Source organism: Prionailurus bengalensis, chromosome B1, assembly GCF_016509475.1.
Source record: "Prionailurus bengalensis isolate Pbe53 chromosome B1, Fcat_Pben_1.1_paternal_pri, whole genome shotgun sequence".
NCBI classification, from domain to species: Eukaryota; Metazoa; Chordata; class Mammalia; order Carnivora; family Felidae; genus Prionailurus; species Prionailurus bengalensis.
The window spans coordinates 104107215-104126537 of record NC_057344.1 but is presented as its reverse complement, the minus strand read 5'-3'; the positions used below and the strand labels follow the sequence as shown (position 1 = coordinate 104126537).

The following is a 19323-nucleotide window of genomic DNA, read 5'->3' as shown; positions in this document are numbered from 1 at the left end:
AGAGCTATCTGAATACCAAATGTAATGGGAGTACAAAACTGAAACTGAAATGTGTTATGGACCAAATGTAATGATATCATCTTTGCATTTGTTCCTATAAAACCCCAATAAGACTGGGAAAATAAAAACTTGCACAGCTTGCTCCTCTACAACTGTTTTTCTTTTTTCTTATTTATTTATTTTTTTTTCAACGTTTATTTATTTTTGGGACAGAGAGAGACAGAGCATGAACGGGGGAGGGTCAGAGAGAGAGGGAGACACAGAATCGGAAACAGGCTCCAGGCTCTTGAGCCATCAGCCCAGAGCCTGACGCGGGGCTCAAACTCACGGACTGCGAGATCGTGACCTGGCTTGAAGTCGGACGCTTAACCGACTGCGCTACCCAGGCGCCCCTCTACAACTGTTTTTAAAAGTATCTTTTGGTTTTTGATATTACTTAGATTGCCTCAGCAGATAATCTTAGCTTTTGGTAAGTTGTGCTAATATGCAGAGGATATCTGTATCTATTTAATGCTTAGAAAATACAATTTCAAAACTAAAGCTACCTGTTATAAAACACAAATAATGCATGAAAAAGAATTTAAAGAAGAGTTTGAGGCAAAACCTGAAAGGCTCGTATCCATTTAGCCTGTTCTTTGGGGTACTCTACTATTTGTAGGGAATACTGTCTAAAATCCTGGGTGCTTCTGTTTGAGGCACTGTCGGGTGTTCCCTTAATCAAAGGGTCGGATTTGTTTTCTTTTTCTGCAGTTAGTGCTTGAGAACTGCTAAAAGGTACCACCTGCACCTGGACACCTTGAGGCAGTTTCAGGATCCTAGAGTCAAGGCTCAAATATTCAAATGAACATGAGGCTTTTAAATTTGGGGTCATTACTGCAGTTTGTTTAGTTTAAAAATATATGGAAAGTACACTAGTCAGTAGAACGAAAATATTTAAGCAAATAAAAGGCAAATGTGTGTAGTAGGTAACGGGGTGGTCTCTGTAGCCAATCTGCATTCCCATCTCAGCTCTGATACTTACTTGCTTGTGCCTCAGTTTCTCATTTTTTAAAAAGGAACCATAATAATACCTACCTTAAAAAGCCCTAATTTTTTTTTAATTTATTAACAAATTGTTATGAGCTCTTAATAAACAAATTGTTATGAGGCTTCTTAAATGAATTAATGTGAAGGCCCAGACTAGTACCTGGCATGTGATTGGTGGTCTTTGTATTTATTATAATTATTTCTATTAGTGTCATTAATAAACTTTATATTAAAACAAAGTAAAAATGGATTAGTTGAATTGGAAATATCATACTTTCTTGAGAGAACCCAAAGACTTTTTTTTTTCCTGCTGTGACTTAAACAGACTCTTCTGTGGTATAATCATGTTTATTGTGGGTCATCATGTGGAATAATATAATATGTTCCCATAATGCCCAGAATTGGTTAACATCACTAGTTTTGATGAGAGGGACCAGGATTCCTTTGCTGGTATACTGGCATCTTTAAAACACATTATTAACACTACTATAAAAACTGTACACATATAAGATAATTTCCTAAACTGAACTAAAAACAACTTAAATATCTTTAATAGTACTAATTGTAAAAAAAAAAAAATTTTGACTTTGCACACTTAAGTCATATTATGAGCAGTCATATTTGCCTCATCCTTTATTGTTTACGAAGTAATTGTATATTCCATAAGTACTCCAATTACTAATATTCATATAATATAAATATGATGTTATAAACCAGAACAAGAAACCCGCTATGGATTTGCTTTAATGAGTAGAGAAACTGCCCGTGTCCTCCACCAGAAAGACAAGAAGAGTTATTTTCTTAATAGGACCTCAGAGGGTATCTTTTATGGCCTACAGAACTGGAATGGAAGGCTAGAATATTATTATACTGGAAAGGATTTTATTATTATGTGTTTTCTCTAAAGTTTTTATTTTATAGTTAAGGTAAAAAGTGAAATCCAGGAAAGGCCTAAATTAGAATTGCTCTTAGGGGATTAAGCATGTTCTTAAAAGCTGGAAAAATATGTCATTTATATACAAACCATAAGCACTCTTAAAAGGCCAGACCAAAAAAGAACATCATGAGAAATAATGCAGTGACAAGACAGGTACAGCAAAATCCAGAACTATTTAAAACATCAAATTTCCAAGTGGAAAGTTCATAGAAAGTATCTATCTCTGCCCTAAACAGAATAGTGAGCTAAGAAATGTAGCTGGATACAGGGTGAGCTGTTCATGGTCTTTAATATGGCAGGTGACTTAGATGCTTGAGTTTGGGGAAGCCATATGTAACAGAATGAACAGTCCAGAGAGAGGTGTTGACAAGCAAAAGAACACAGGACACCCTTGGAAAAGATTGGAAGGCAGCACCAGGCACACCCTGTGAAGCAGTGAGTTGTCCTTTCCAGTTTTCAGCCCCTACCAATAACTCACATTATTTTCAACATCTTTCTTGCAAATGTACTTGCTCATATGTATTAATTAGTGGTCACAGACTTACAGACAAACCTCTAATTCAAGAATGTTCCTGTTACTGGCAAATGCTCTGCAAGATAGCATCTTTTATACTTTTTAATATTAAAATGTTGCTATCTATTTATTTGGCACTTTGCAAATTATAACTCCTATTCCTCCAAACACATTCACAACTCAAAGAATGGGGAAACTTTTGGAGTTTGGACTTTTGTTTCTTTCATTGTTTTTTCTTTTAAAAAAAGTGTATCCCCAAATGTCCATCATAAATATAAACATATAATTTCAGATACATCACTTTTATTTTTTTATGTAAAGTTAAATAACTTTTTTAAATTAAAAAAAATTTTTTTTTGAGAGAGAGAGAGAGAGACAGAGAGTGGGGGAAGGACAAAGGAAGAGGGAGACACAGAATCTGAAGCAGGCTCCAGGCTCTGAGCTGTCAGCACAGAGCCCGCCCGATGTGGGGCTCAAACTCACAAACTGTGAGATCATGACCTGAGCTGAAGTTGGAGGCTTAACTGACTGAGCCACCCACACATCACTAAATATCTTCCTTTTTAAAAACAAGTATAGGGGGCGCCTGGGTGGCTCTGTTGGTTGAGCGTTAGACTTCGGCTCAGGTCATGATCTCGCAGTTTATGAGTTCGAGCCCCACGTCGGACTCTATGCTGACCGCTCAGAGCCTGGAGCCTGCTTCGGATTCTGTGTCTCCCTCTCTCTCTGCCCCTTCCCTATTCACACTCTGTCTCTCTCTGTCTCTCAAAAATGAATAAATGTTAAAAAAATTTAAAAAATAAAAACAAGTATAGATTTTTATACTAAGTATTAATGAGTTGAAATATAATCTTACCCTGGTATGGGTACGAATATGCATCTTCAGTCCATCATTTTTACTGAATCCTTTTTCACAGTAAGGGCATTGATAGGGCCGCTCACCTGCAAACAGAGGAAGTCTCCAGGTCAGAAAAAAGTAAGGTAGCAAAGCACTGTGCCATTTGGTAGGCCCTGCACTACCAGAAAGAGGCTCCACATGCAGCTGAGCCAACACACGGTGGGCAGTTCAGGGCAATGGACTGTGTTTTCCCCTTGTGCACAGAGGGACTGAGCCCAGAGCACTTCAGTATTTAAACATTTGCCAACATCAGGCTTGTGTCATGTTCCTTTTAATACGTGAGCCCGAGTTAAAGCTCCTGATTTTATGCTGGGCTCAATCTCATGAACTGTGAGATCATAACTGGAGCCAAAATCCAGAGTCAGACAGTTAACCCACTGAGCCACCCAGGTGCCCTGATTCTTTGTTTAAAAAAAATTTTTTTAATGCTTATTTATTTTTGAGAGAGACAGAGCACGAGCAGGGGGAGGAGAGGGAGAGGAGGACACAGAATCTGAATCTGAGCTGTCAGCACAGAGTCCGACGTGGGGCTCAAACCCACAAACCACAAGATCATGACCTGAACCGAAGTCGGAGCTTAACCAACTGAGCCACCCAGGCGCCCCCTTGATTCTTTGGTTTTAAAAAGAGATTTCATATTCTGTATCAGTTGGGGGTGATGAGTTTCAAAAGAATTTCACAAATTGGTAATAAGTAGAACCACTGGTAGTTCAATAACTGATCCATACTCGCTCAGATTACTGAGTACCTTCCATCTAGAGGTTATTATTTAGAAAACAGGCAAACCATTTTTAAAAAAACAAGTGAACATACACAACACATTAAAAGAAATTTTACTGTGAGATGACAAAATGTGACAAAATTTAGTCTCCAGGACAAATCTGAAGCTACCCTCTAGTCAAAGCCTAATTATTTAGAAAGAACAGTAACTGAGAATCACTATTTATTCTTTATTCTCTCATTTAACAATGCACTTACATGGCAGGATGCCAGACCCTGCAATCAAAGAAGGACACACTAAAATGTTTGCCTTCAGCATATGTAAAACTTCCATGTCTTCCCTTTCCCTCAGAGACAGGTCTTTCCTTTCATAAGCAGCATATGTTAGTCCTTTACTTGCTCATGTCCCATTTGAGTCTCACTCTCGTTCAATCTGGGTATCACTCGCATTATTCCAGCAAACTCCCCTGTGAGGTCAACAATGAGCTCCCTGTTGCTCCAATGGTCACTTTTCATCACAGTCTTTCTGACCTTCCCATTGTGTCTGACACTGCTTCATGAGATGGCAGAGACAATGTTGAGTTGCAAGGCCCCCGTGACACATGGGGCCTTGCTCCGCCTAAGTACTGTGTGTTTTCAGCAGTAACATCACGTAGACGTGAATGTAGCAAAGCCCCCAGTGAAGCCTTATTTTCCCAGCCTCCCACCGGGAAGGAGCACCCAGGACTCTCCCTTTGAATTGGGCACTATAACATGATGGCAACCTCCCAAAATGGAAAAAAAAAAAAAAAGGTAAATAAAAGTAACAATGGCCGTACAAACAGAAACAGTACTCTTTAAAAAACTATCCAGACTTGTCAACTTCTTTTGTGAGACAAAAATCAACCTTTGCACTAGGGAAGTGGACCTGGAATTTTTGACCTTATTATAATCATGACCCCTAGGAAGGTGTGGCTCTTCACTGTCAGAAGAATAAAGGCACAGAGTCCAACTTATTTGAAAAACTATGAAAATAGAATCTTATTTTAACACTAAACTTGTAACACGTATTTATCTTAATTCAGATCTCTCTGTGGAGCCCCAGTCTTGAGAGAGTCATACATCAACCAGGTATCTTTATTTGGATACGCCACAAATAACTCCAATTTGGCATTCTGAATTCATGTCTTCAACTTCTAATCCTATGTGCTCTGCATCTCCTGCCCTGATTAGTGATACCACACTCATCCAGTTACCAAGTAGGAAGCTTAGCCCTCCAACGTACTTCCTTTTATTCACTGTCCCCTATATCCAGTACCTAAGTCATACTGATTGTACTTCTCTGATATTTCTATAATGCTTCTCCTTGATGATGATGACAAAAATGAAAATGAATTAATAATAGTAGTAGTAACAGCATCAGCAGTAGTGGAAGGAATGGTAGCCACAACTGCCATTTATTGATTTCTTGACCATTTAACCTTTACCATGCATACCCCTCTCCCCCTTGCAAAAAAAGAACTGAAGAATACAGAATAACACAGCAAAATGCTAATGCTGACAGTGGTAACTCCTGCATCATAGAATTCCAGATAATTTTTTTTTATTTCCTTCTTACAAAGTATGAAAAGCAAAGCAGTCTTTTAGATTTTTCAAAGTTTGTTTTACTTTAGTGATAGACAATGAAGAATGCTAAAATGTTTCTTGTTTATTAACAAATCAACCAACAAATCAAATCTAGATTACAAATAAAGCATGATAAAAACAGTAAGTGGTTTACACTTTGAAAAAGTCATTTCAAAATTCTTCTCACAAGCCTAAAATAATTTAATATTCATGGTATTCTCTTTGTTTAGCTTTAGGTGTCTTCTCACTCTCCAAATACCAACAGAATATCCAGCAAACAAAAATCAAAGACTTGTAGTCATCAGGTAAATTAAATGTTAATTAAGCCTAATGTAACATACCACATTACTATTTTCTTTCTTAAGAGCTAAAATTGATTAAGCAAAAAAAAGAGATAAAGAAATTCTAGAGAATGGAGCAAAACAAATCCATTCTTTACATTACCCAGAGTCATAATATAGAAATTTCCTCTATAGACATGAAAATGTTAACTTCTGTTAGGATAGATTTTCTCCTTTTTTTAGAATCTGATTGTCCTGAATTTGAATAATACTTGTCCTCTTTCTATATAACTCTGGGGAGGTTATTCAACCTCACTGAACCTCTGAAAAATGGGATAAATTGTATCTATCTCATAGGGACAGTGACCATGTATTCAGGTTTGCCTAAGGCAATTTCAGTCTATGCTGCTTATCCCAGATTAATGATTAACACTACTCCCTTCACTTTCACCAGTGTCCCAATTAGGACAATAAAAATACATGGTTAACTATTACAGATTGAACTGTGCCTCCCCTCCAATTCATATGTTGAAGTTTTAACCCCCATTACCTCAAAATGTGTCCTTGCAAATGTTATTTGAGTAGCGTAGATCCCTAATCTAATATACAAGAAGATGGTCACGCAAAGACACACACAAGGAGTACTCCCTGTGAAGAGTCCAGTGATGTGGCCACAAGACAAAGAACTACCAGGAGCCAAGAGAAAGATCTCAAACAGGTCCTTTCTTAGTGCCAGAGGGAGCTGGCCCTGATGACACCTTGATCTTAGACTTCTAGTCTTCAGAACTGTGCAACAACAAATTGTTTAAACTACTCAGTTTGTGGTACTTTGTTACAACAGTCCTAGCAAACGAATACAGTCACTGGACCTATAAGGTTAGCAAATTTTTATAATTTTTTAAAAAGTTTATTTATTTTTGAGAGACAGCATGAGCAAGGGAGGGGCAGAGACAGAAGGAGAGAGAGAGAATCCCAAACAGGCTCTGCGCTGACAGTACAGAGCCTGATGTGGAGTTCAACTCACAAAACCACAAGGTCATGACCTGAGCTGAAACTGAGACTCTGACACTTAACCAGTTGAGCCACTCAGGCGCCCCATTAACATTTTTTTAATGTTTATTTATTTTTTAGAGAGAGAGAAAGCAGGGGAGGGCAGAAAGAGAAGGAGACACAAAATTCGAAGCAGGCTCCAGGCTCCGTGCTGTCAGCACAGAGCCCATTATAGGGCTTGAACTCATGAGCCATGAGATCATGACCTGAGCTGAAGTTGGACGCTTAACCAACTGAGCCAACCAGGTGCCTAATTTTGGCAATTACTATCTTTACTGATGTCTCTCTGTGCTGCACATGAGGCATATGTAAACTGCCCAGAAGAAGAGAAACTGGTACCTCCAGAGGACTGAATTTCTGCTCCGTTCGTACTCCAACCCTGAGATCCAGTGATAATGAGCTGATATGTTTGGGAAATTTGGGTAAGTCCAATTCCACTCATTCATTGTAATATCCCTGAACAGAACTCTAATCTTAAAGGATGTCACTGGGTAAATGGCTTTGATGAATAGAATTCATTTGAAATCTAGCCTGCGTGATTTGCAAATCAGCTTACACTCTACATTAAACTGCTACCCTCTCTATGCATTTGTTTGGAGCATCTTTAAGGCAATCAAGCCCTTAAGACTCTGAAGACAAAGCCATCTGTGGTCCCACACAATCTGCAGCTGAAGGTGACCTGTACAAGTGAACATGCTAATAACTATTAAAGTCATTTGCCTAATTTTCATTTTTAAAGGAAGGAAGCTGTTATTCTTAGTTGTTTTTTTTTTACATTATGCTTATGATACATTCCTTCATTATTTCAAATTATTGTGATGCATATGTCTCTAGGAAATATTTTTATCTACACATTAGATTATTCTGGAGTAAACAGGACCTAATCTTCAATTTGAGTTAACCCTGAGAATATAAATCTTTCTTTTTTATTTGAGAGAGAGAGAGAGAGAGAGAGAGAGAGAGAAAGCCTGTGTATGTGAGCTGGGGAGGAGGGCAGAGGGAAAAAGAGAGAGAGAGAACTTTTTTTAATATTTATTTATTTTTGGGTGAGCTCAGTGGGGACAGGGACAGAGAGAAAGGGACAGAGGATCTGAAGTGGGCTCTGCACTGACAGGCTGACTGCAGTGAGCCTGATGCGGGGCTTGAACTCATGAACTGCAGGATCATGACCTGAGCCAAAGTCGGAGGCTCAACCGACTGGGCCGTTACATATGCCATTACATATCATAATGTAGCTAGTATTTTGTGTTAATTAGGGTTAGAGTTTCTAAAGTTATTGACAAAAACTCTGCTCCCTGCAATAGCAGTTAGCATTAACCAGATTTTTCTGACTGGTAAATTCAAGCAGTCTTTTAGTTATTATCAAAGCTCATCAGGAAAAAGTAGAGGGCAAGTCAGGAATGTGTGTTATGTCTCAAAGCAGGTCCCAAGTTAATGCAAATACTAACATAATATTAAGCTGCATACTGAGAACCACCTTCAACATTCAGAAGGGAAATACAATACTGGAAAATATCTATGAGATTTAGCTACCAACAGCCAAATTTAATGACCACAGCAGCACAAATAATATTGACATGTACATAAAGGCAAAATATTTTTCACTTAACTAAGGAAAATAGATAAATTCTTTGCATTTGCTTCTCTCTTTAAATTATATTCTGACACTATAGTCTTAAAATCCACCTGTGTTTTTTTCAAACATATCAAGGAACAAACAGAAGCATGGTGGCAATTGTAAACGGTTGATTTCAAGTTGATTTTCAAAATGCCACAAAGTGGATACTGAATGAAGCTAATTTAGTCATGCATTAAATATTTCTTGAGCACATAACATCTTCTAGTTACTATCCTGGGCTTTGGAAATGCAATTGTAAATAGTCACAAAGTCACTGCCTTTTCAATTAATTTTACTAATGTACCGAAAAGACAAGAAAAAGAAAAAAAAAACAAAATAATTTCAGATATTGATAAATTATATGAAGAAAATAGGTTTCAAAACACAGAGACAGGTTTTAAGAAGACCTCTGTGGGAATGGGGAGAAGGACTGAGCCAACTTTGTTACAAAAGGCAAAAGAAGTGAATGAATGCCAATGCCAATCCTTGATGCTAATTTCACATGATTGAAGCACACTATTTTTTTAACTCTTCATATTTGAATTAGAACTATTTAAGGGGGGCCTGGGTGGCTCGGTTGGTTAGGCACTGGGCTTCGGCTCAGGTCATGATTTCGCAAGTTCGAGCCCCATGTCGGGCTCTGTGCTGGCAGCTCAGAGCCTGGAGCTGCTTGGGATTCTGTGTCTGCCTCTCTCTCTGCCCCTCTCCCACTCATGCTCTGTCTGTCTGTCTGTCTCTCCCTCTCTCTCTCCAAAGTAAATAAACATTAAAAAAAACTTGAAAAAGAAGTATTTAAGCTTACTGAACTTGAAGTAAGTAAGTGCCTCCAAATTCTCATAGCTGGCCCACCTAAGATTGAAATAGCTTAAGTATTTGAAATGTGCAGGGAGGAGGGTAGAGGATGTTCAGAAAAGAGCTGCAGAAAATTGGAGAGGGCTTTCTTTTTTTTTATTGTTTTATTTATTTTTGAGGTAGAGAGAGACAGAGCATGAGCAGGGGAGGGGCAGAGAGAGAGGGAGACATAGAATCTGAAGCAGGCTCCAGGCTCTGAACTGTCAGCACAGAGCCCGACGCGGGGCTCGAACTTATGGACCACAAGATCATGACCTGAGCCGAAGTCAGACGCTCAACTGACTGAGCCACCCAGGCACCCCGGAGAGGGCCTTCTTGATGCAGCTAGTGGTAACAAGAGGGGACAGCTGGATGCCACATGGAGCACCTTATCAGAGACTAGCCTAGTCCTCAAACAAGTTACCTTGAGTCTTTGAAGAAGAAAATGCACAATGACCACAGCCATCCTCTGGCAAAAATAGCTAAAAACAGGAAAAATCAGATTCTGGCTTAATGTATGCCATTAGGATTATAATTTATTGACATTACCGTTATTTCATGGAATGTAATTTTAATTAAAGACATCAGAACTCTAGACCTCACCAAAGGATTAACATATTAATATTAAAACAGAATCCTAAAATGTGTGAAGGTAGTGCAGGTTAGCATGTATCTTCATGACAAAAGGACCCTAAAGCCACAACATCACTGACCATCCACCTATTGTTCCACAACCAGCCTCAAAGTCCAACATCTTAGAACCCTTGATATTCTCAAATTAGCCCCTGGATTTAAGAAATAAATTTGGCCACTCTATAAAAGGGATCTGCGATCAAATTTTATTTCAAGCTACTAAACACACTGCAACACATTTAGCAATAATGACCACGACCAACCTTGAAGATTAAAAAGTGTTAAAATGATAACTTTCATGTTCCGTATATTTTACCACAATTTAAAAACAGAAATGTAAAGCCATTGAGCCCTATGCTGTGGAAGATTTTAAGCAAGCAGAAAAGCTTAATATATAATGCATACATTTTAAGAGATTTTGATTAAAATAAAAGCAGATTATTTTCTGAAAATATTTTAATAATTTTAACTTTTATTTTGTCAATATAATTAAAACCTATGAGATTTCAGAGACCTCTCATAAGTTTCTAAAGAGATGAAAAGATGAATACACACAGATAACATAATTTAAGATAAAATAAAGTTAAACTCCCACTTTCAATGAATTCAAATGAAATATGTTTAAATAATTGGATTAAATAACACAACGATTTGGGAGCCATAGTTTTACTTTTCACTTTGAGTTTTCCAACAAACAATCAATTTTGGAGAGGGCAAATTTCAACTGAAAAAGCAAAACTTAAAATGTACGTTCATGAAAAATACTCTAAGATGATTCCATGTGGTTGAGCTTCAAAATATAAGTTCTATACGGGAATTCTTCAGAGCTTTAAATTTGTTTTCCACAAATATCATGAGACTATCTTGTTTTGCTTTTGTGGACTAAGGGCATTGTTATAAGACATCAAAGTGACTCATTCTAAATAAAAATTAAATAAAAAACTTAGTTGCACAAGCACCACCCAATCACTTCTCCAATTCCACCATTCCAACCCCCTCAATTTATGGAGCATCTAATAAACTAAAAGTACACCACAGAGAGAAGTGAAATGTTACCCTGACAGATGGGAGTAACTGAAGTTCATTCTTGGCACTTTTCTATTAATTGAAATACTTCTTTTTTTTTCCTGCAGCAGAAAGAGCCATGAAACCCCACTGACCTCACTGAACCCCACGTTGTTGCTCTTGGAATGCTCCTATTAATCAGATCCCAAAATCTCACTTGATCTGAAGAAGTTAAGCCCAAGGACACCCTCTCTGAAAGAAAGACATCAAAAATCTGAACTTGACATCTTCTCCTTGAGTAATTCAACTTTTATTTATTTTCTTTTTGGAATATTTATTCCCAACCAGAGAGAGCACTGTGGTTTTTTTTTTTTTTAATGTTTATTTATTTTTGAGAAAGAGAGAGAGAGAGCAAGCAGGGGAGGGGCAGAGAGAGAGAGGGAGACACAGAATCTTAAGCAGGCTCCAGGCTCCGAGCTGTCAGCACAGAGCCTGATGTGGGCTCAAACTCACAAACCGCAAGATCATGACCTGAGCCAAAGTCAGAGGCTTAACCAACGGAGCCATCCACGCACCTTGTATTTCAACTTTTAAAAGTTTGAATAGTTTACTATTAGAAGGCAATTTCTTCTAATTTACTAATTAGAAGAAATTAGTAACTTCTAATAGTTACTATTAGAAGGGCAATAAAATATAAAAATCAAAATTAATGAATGAGGAAACATTCATTAACTGAATGAATCAAAATTCAAAATTTTTGCCATCTGAATCAAAACAAACCAATTTTTTAATGCAATTTCTATGAATGGAGCTAAGAAAAAGCACAAGATGCATTCTTTTCCTGAATATAGTTACAGTGTCCATCCCTCATTTCTAAAGAGATGCCAAATCAAATGAGGTGAGGTTCATAGAGGAACAGAAAAATAGGAGAGCCATGTGCTCACTAATTTTCTAATCTCAAATAAAAAGCCACAACTATTTATGGGTTGAAGGCAATATAAAAACTGCGTTTTACAGATGCAAACAAAATAGAACATGAGAGGCAGAATAAAAAAAAAGATGAGTTCATGAATATGTAGCTAGGAAAAGAAAGTAAAAGACTCCCTGGTGAAGATGCTCTGACTTCAGCCAACCAGGTGTATACATGACATGATCACATGTGATTTGTCTGAAGAGAGCGCGACACCTTCACAAAGTCCTTCACGTGAGCGCCGACAGAAGCAAAGGCAAATGTCGCACAAACAGGAGAAACATCTGAACAATCCGGACACGGGCAAAGTTTTAAAAACTCTGACCAAGAAAGAACAATTCCTACATGAGTTCTCCCCACTACTGTATGAAGGGACATTTTAAGGTAGGTAAGTAGACAAAGGGAAGGTAATTACTGATTTGGTTTTGTTCATAGGGAGTCAGACTTCGGTGGGAAAACTAAGAATTTCACCCAGCAGTTTCCCATATTTAGGAATCTCCACCGGAAATGTTATTTAGCCCAGTATTTACGAGCATAGTTTGTGAACAGAGGTCCTGGAGTGATGAAGTAGTCAAACCTCAGGAGCCTGCACACAGAGGGTCTACCTACTTACTAATAGTGCCAGTGAGCAAGAATCAAGAGTATATAACTCTGAGCAGCAAGAAACTGTGAAAATGATTCTCCTTACCCCCAAACCAGAAAAGGAATAAAACCTTCCCCAGCCCCAAGGCACACTTCGGAGTTGCAGGAAAACAACACACAGAGAAGCTGTTCTCGGGGGAGAAAGTGGTAGCAATGGTAGAAGAAAGTGTATATCAGAGGAAACAAATCTCTTATAGTTTTCCTAAACTAAAGGAAAATGTTGGTGCCCCAAATTGGATACAGGTCGCTATTCATATTATGTAGAAATGTACTAACAGATAAAGCTGTTGAGATACAGTTGATGAAAACTGTTGTCTGGGTCACTTCCATTATATCAAATAATACAATCAAAAGATCCAAGTATACCAAAAAAAAAAAAAATGAAGAGATGATAAAGAGAGGTACCAAACAATGGCACATTTTAAAAAGTTTACTTATTTATTTATTGAGAGAGAAAGGGACAGCATGAGCAAGGGAGGGGCAGAGAGAGAGGGACAGAGGATCCCAAGGAGGCTCTGTGCTGTCAGCACAGAGCCCAACATGGGGCTTGAACATATGAACTGTGAGATCATGACCTGAGCTGAAAGAGTCAGACACGTGGGACGCCTGGGTGGCTCAGTCGGTTAGACATCCGACTTTGGCTCAGGTCATGTTCTCGAGGTTTGTGGTTTGAGCCCAGCGTCGGTCTCTGTGCTGACAGCTGGGAGCCTGGAACCTGCTTTCGATTCTGTGTCTCCCTCTCTCACTGTCTCTCCCCCACTCACACTCTGTCTCTGTGTCTCTCAAAAAAAATTAAAAAAAAAAAAAGGCAGATGTTTGACTGGGCCACCCAGGTGCCTCAACAGTGGTACATTTCAAATCATCCCTATTTTTGGAGTCATTGTGACTACATTACTAATCCAGTTGATGACTGTTCATGATGCCACATTCCAAGACCAGTGTTACGCCCTCATTCTTCCCTCTGTGCCTCATATCCACCCGATGACAAACCCTGACATAAGCACTATAGTTTTTGCATTAGAAACTAGGGCCTTTGAAATGTTTGAAAAAATTTTTAAAAAAGATTATAATACTACCAATGAAAATGAAAATGAATATTTCTCCCTTTCTTTTAAGCTGTTATATATGCTTATCACTAACTCAAAAATCAAGTGAGAGGAGTGAAGCACAGAAAGAGTAAAAAATAGGGAAAAAATATTAACATTCGACTGATGTGGTCAGTATTCAAAAACGATCTGAAGTGTCAAAATAACGCAGAGAAAACAAAAATCATGTAGTTTAAGACTTTACCCAGGAATGACTTCTTAAGGAAAATGTAAGGCTCTGGAATTGTGATACTCAGAATATCATTTATTTGTATGCAGATTCTACACTCAGCTGTTCTGTTAACTCTTAGATTATCTGCAAGTAACAGGACATTCAATTTGGCCTAATATTAGTAATTAACCACCTAGAAAATAAACATAGCAAAATAAGCTTCCTCTCAACATAGAAGGTAATCTAATTCTTGTAAAAATGTGGAAAACATGCCTTTAATGTTCATCTGTGTTTATAATTACTTTGCTAGTCGCCTATTTTTATTTACTCTAATTATCATATTGTCTTAATACAGTTTATAATCATTTATAGCTACTTTTTTATAACTTTGAATATTCTAAAAAGAATAAATGAATTCCTTTAGAAAAAGAATGAGAAAACAGTGGCTAAAATCCAAGTACAATCAAATTATGATATACTGATCCTTTATTTCTAAGCTGATCACAGGTATTTACTAAAAACATTAACTGTTTCCTAAGACAGTGATTTATTACTACATTCAAATGACAATGTGCAAGCAAGCCTAAACAGAAGGGCCAACACAGCCGGTATCTATTAACACAAAAAGTTGGTTGGAACTGTAGGCAAGTAATTAACCTTCTGGCCCAGAGCTTTAAAACCCCAAAAGCAGTTCCTAGAATTTCTTTCATAATTTATGAACAACTGATGGAATTCATGTCACAGCCCATGGATTCCCTTGCAGAATTGACCCCAACTCTCACTGACCCTAAGAAGCTATAAACCAACAGGAGAATGTGCTCCACTATTTCGGCTGACCCACAGAGTGCCATCCCTGTCTCTGTAGCTTAGGAAACGGGATGATAAATTACAGAGCTGCCTGCCAGGCACAGACCTAAACATTCACCTTCACTGATGGTGACGGCGACACACAGTACATGCACCCTTACTCACCCCAAGGCATCCCTGTTTGACAGCAAACCCTCCTCTATGTTGTACAGATGATCTATATTCTGCTGCTAAAGGTTATAAAAAGATGATGATGATGACACTGGGAACAGAGGGGCGGGCCGTATATCAAGGGAGGTGGCGTAACTGGTTAAATTCAGTCAGGCAAGAATACCGAAGACAAAGCACACATCAACCGTGGCGGCGGCAGCTCACACTAGTGCATGCGCGCACTGGACTAGGCGCGGTGCAAGGATCCTGACGTAGACCTTCACTTGTTCCTCAAAGCAATGCCATGAAGTGAGCGCTATGCTTACCCTTGTTCTTTAGATGAGGAAACTAAGCTTTGAAGAGGTTAAGCAACTTACTGTAAAGCTCACACTGGGAGGAAATAAATAAAATGGAGTGAGTGCCTGTCATCTGACTCCAGGATCCAGATTTAGGATATGATCGAGGTATTAAATAACAAGGAAGTAGAGACAGCTGACTTTATGGTGAGAAAGTTTCTCCATAACTGGAATTAAGTAACAAACTACAGACCCTCAAGCTTCTAAATTGAGACTATCATCCTCAACTGGTTGATATATCAACGATCACCAAACATTATGGAAGGAATGTATGTAATTCTATAGTTAGTTCAAGAGTAACAGTAAAAATTAGAATAAGAACTAAAGTACCAGCAATGTGTACACTTAAAAAAGTTTAAGCCTTTAGCTCCAGAGGAACAACAGTAGCATAACCTTAGCAAATCACTGAATTTTGCAGGGCATGGGTGCAATTAAGAGGCTTAAACTAGAAAATTTATGAAATTCACTTCTATTCTAAAAGTGAAGACTATTATACTTTGTTTTTATTATTTTTTAAATTTTCAAATTTTATTGAAATCCAAATTAGTTAACATATAGTGTAATGATTTCAGGAATAGAATGTGGTGATTCATCGCTTATATATAACACCCAATGTTCATCCCAACAAGTGCCCTCCTTAATGCTCATCACCCATTTAGCCCATCCTCCCACTCAATACCTCCTTCAGCAACCCTCTTCTCTGTATTTAAGAGTCTCTTATGGTTTGCCTCCCTCTCTCTTTTCATCTTATTTTTCCTTCCTTCCTCTATGTTCATTTGTTTTGTTTCTTACATTCCACATATGAATGAAATCATATATTTATCTTTCTCTGACTGACTTATTTCACTTAGCCTAATACACCCTAGTTCCATCCACGTTGCAAATGACAAGATTTCATTCTTTTTGATGGCTGAGTAATATTCCATTGTGTGTGTGTGTGTACATGTGTGTATGTGTATGTGTGTATACCACATCTTCTTTATCCATTCATCAGTCAATGGACATTTGGGCTCTTTCCATAATTTGGCTATTGTTGATAATGTTACTATAAATATTGGGGTGCATGTGTCCCTTCAACTCTGTATAAAAGCAACTGCCTTGTACACACCTGCCAGGTATGATCCTTTTCTAATCACCTAATTATGAAGGATGAATGGACTTTACAAGGTGGACACAAGGTTTGTAAAAATAACATTTCAAAGTTAATGGGAAAAAAAACACGAAGTTTTGTCAGACTTCATCCATGCAGTACAGAATGGTGGTAATGGGTAGAGGAGAAGAGAGGGGAGAGAAAACAAGGTGAAGCAAGGACACGACTGGTTGGCTATTTAAGATAATAAAGGATAATATCAATCAAAATGTGAATAAGGGGAGTTTTTAAATGTTTTTTTAAGCACTGTTGACTAAAATGAAAACAGTGACATAAACACTAAGACTCCTCCTGGAACTAACAGGTAGTAATCTAATAGCTAAGTTATCATTGTCTTACAGAATGACCCCATTAATCATGGACAAATAAAATAAGACCTGTTCTAAGAAAATTAATATGAAGGAAACTGCCTTTAATATTACACAAAGCAACACTGTCACTATACTGATAGGAAATGATGAAAGATACCAATTGGGAAACTGGAAGGAAGAAACACAAACAGGAGTCCTGTTTTCCTTCATAAAACTTAATGTTATTTGATGTTATAAAAAAGGAGATTTGGTTTCCCCAAATATTGGTGGACAGTTTCAATATTACAAAAAAAAAAAAATGAAATTGACTCCTTCAACATAATGGGGAAAAAATAAAGACTATTAGCTCTATAAAAATCTTACTGTACATCAATTTCACTGAAAGGCCCAACTATCAATTAATAATCATTTCCTAGAGATAAAAAAGTAATCTTTTCAACTACATGGCATTCTGAAAATATGTATATGTCAAGTATTTTTCCAGAAAACAAAACTATGGAGACAGGAAAAAAGATCAGTGGTTGCCAGTCATCAAGGGTTGGGGGATAAAGAGGTAAAGCACAGAGGATTTTAAGGTAGTGCAAGTGCCTTAAAATAGGATATTTTATGCAATATGCTGTAGGACAGCATACTGATGAACTCATATCATTATACATGTGTCCAAACCCAAAGAATGCACAACACCAGGAGTGAATCCTAATGTGAGCTACAGACTTTGGGTGATTATAATGTGTCAATGTAGGTTCACCAGTTGTTACACACATACCACTCTGGTTGTGGATGTTGATAACAGGAGAAGGTATATATGTGGCAGGGGAGGGAACAGATGGGGAAATCTCTATACCTTCCCTTCATTTCATTGTGAACCTAAAACTGCTCTAAAATAATAAAGGGAAAAAAAAATCTGGGAAAATAAATTTAATCATCATTTTCTATGTTATTGCCTGTCATAAAGGTGACTTAGGAGAAAATGAACAGATGCATATGAATGCTAAATGCCCGTGCTCACACACACACACACACACACACACACACACACACACACATACACACCCCTTCCATTTGACTCTAAAAGATAAAACTCTCAGGTGAGCCTGGGTGGTTCAGTCAGTTAGGCATCTGACTCTTAATTTCGGCTCAGGTCATGATCTCACAGTTGGTGAGCTGGAGCCCAGGGCAGGTCTCTGCACTGACAGTGAGGATGCAGAGTCTAGCCTATATGATATTCTCTCTCCTCTCTCTGCCCCTCCCCCCGCAAGTGTGTGCTCTCTCAAAAATAAACATTTAAAAAATTATTATAAAGGATAAAACTTTCATACTATTATAATATGTGACTCGTAGAATTTCATTCCTCTTCTTTTTTACTGGAGAACTTAATGAATTTGTGTAATTCTTGTGTAATTATAATAACTGGGTAGCAGCCATGTAGCTTTTGTAGTAAAAAAGAAGAGATAACACCAAAATAAAATAGAACTTAAAGTCATAAGATTTGGATCTTACTACCTTGACTGGATAGGTCATTTGCTTCTCTGAATCTTTGCCTCATCTAGAAAGTAAGAATGGTCTTAGAAACCCAGGACACTAGCCATGGAAGGATTAACTCAGATAATATTTGAAAGAGCTTCTCTCCTTCAATAAACTTGATTAAAAACCTGAGCCTGATCTGGCCCTAACCTTTAGTTCAGAATCTAGTCATGGAACAAATATGGAAGGTAAGGATAATATCATAATTGAAAAAAGACATTTATATATAGTAAATAATGGGGGTGCCAGGGTGGCTCAGTCAGTGAGCGTCCGACTTTGCCTCAGGTCATGATCTCACAGTTTGTGGGTTAGAGTCCTGTGTCAGGCTTTGGGCTGACAGCTCAGAACCCACTTGGGATTCTCTCTCTCCCTCTCTCTTTGCCTTTCCTCCACTTGCACTCTGGTCTCTCTCTTTCAAAAATAAATAAACATTTAAAAAAGCATATAGTAAACAATGAGAACCCCAAATCTCCACTAGATGAGAGGCTACAAAGAGCAACAGACTATAATATACTACACAATCGTTTGTCATGATTCCAGTTCCTGTAGAGTGAACCTTGTCAAACAAAATGGATAGGGCATTTGTCAGGACCAATTTCCTTTACCTTTTCTAATAAGAATTTTCAAAACTAGGCAATTCCAAGTTAAAAGGAGTCATAGTAAGTTTTTAGTGTTGGTTGGCCAAATATGGTTCTTTATTTCTTCATTTAAGCACTGTAATTTTTTACATATTGGTGAGCTAAATCTTAAACTATGTTGTTAACTATTATTTGTTGTACAATTGTTTCCAACCAATTACATGATGAAGCCATGAGGTAAAGAATGGAAAGGAGAGCAAAGGGCCCAACTTTATATTGAGGTGGGACTGGCTAATAGATTAGGGAATTTAGTGATTAATTCTTTGATTCTAGCATTTCCTGAGGTGACTGCCACAATTTTTATGTTATTTTATGAAAAAGTGATTTTATAGTCAGTTAAATTTAGATTCAAATCCAGGATTTTTCACCATGAAGCCAACATGCTTTCCACTATCCCACA

General features: G+C 37.7%; 1 protein-coding gene across 2 annotated transcripts in view; it reads right to left on the bottom strand.

Annotated features, from left to right (window-relative positions):
- Positions 1-19323, bottom strand: part of PRDM5 (PR/SET domain 5) — a 209456-nt gene that overhangs the window by 47286 nt on the left and 142847 nt on the right. For both annotated transcript variants that reach the window (XM_043569397.1, XM_043569404.1), the window contains one exon: positions 3334-3419. In XM_043569397.1, the coding sequence (XP_043425332.1) occupies positions 3334-3419 (86 nt within the window). The remainder of the gene's footprint in view (positions 1-3333; positions 3420-19323) is intronic.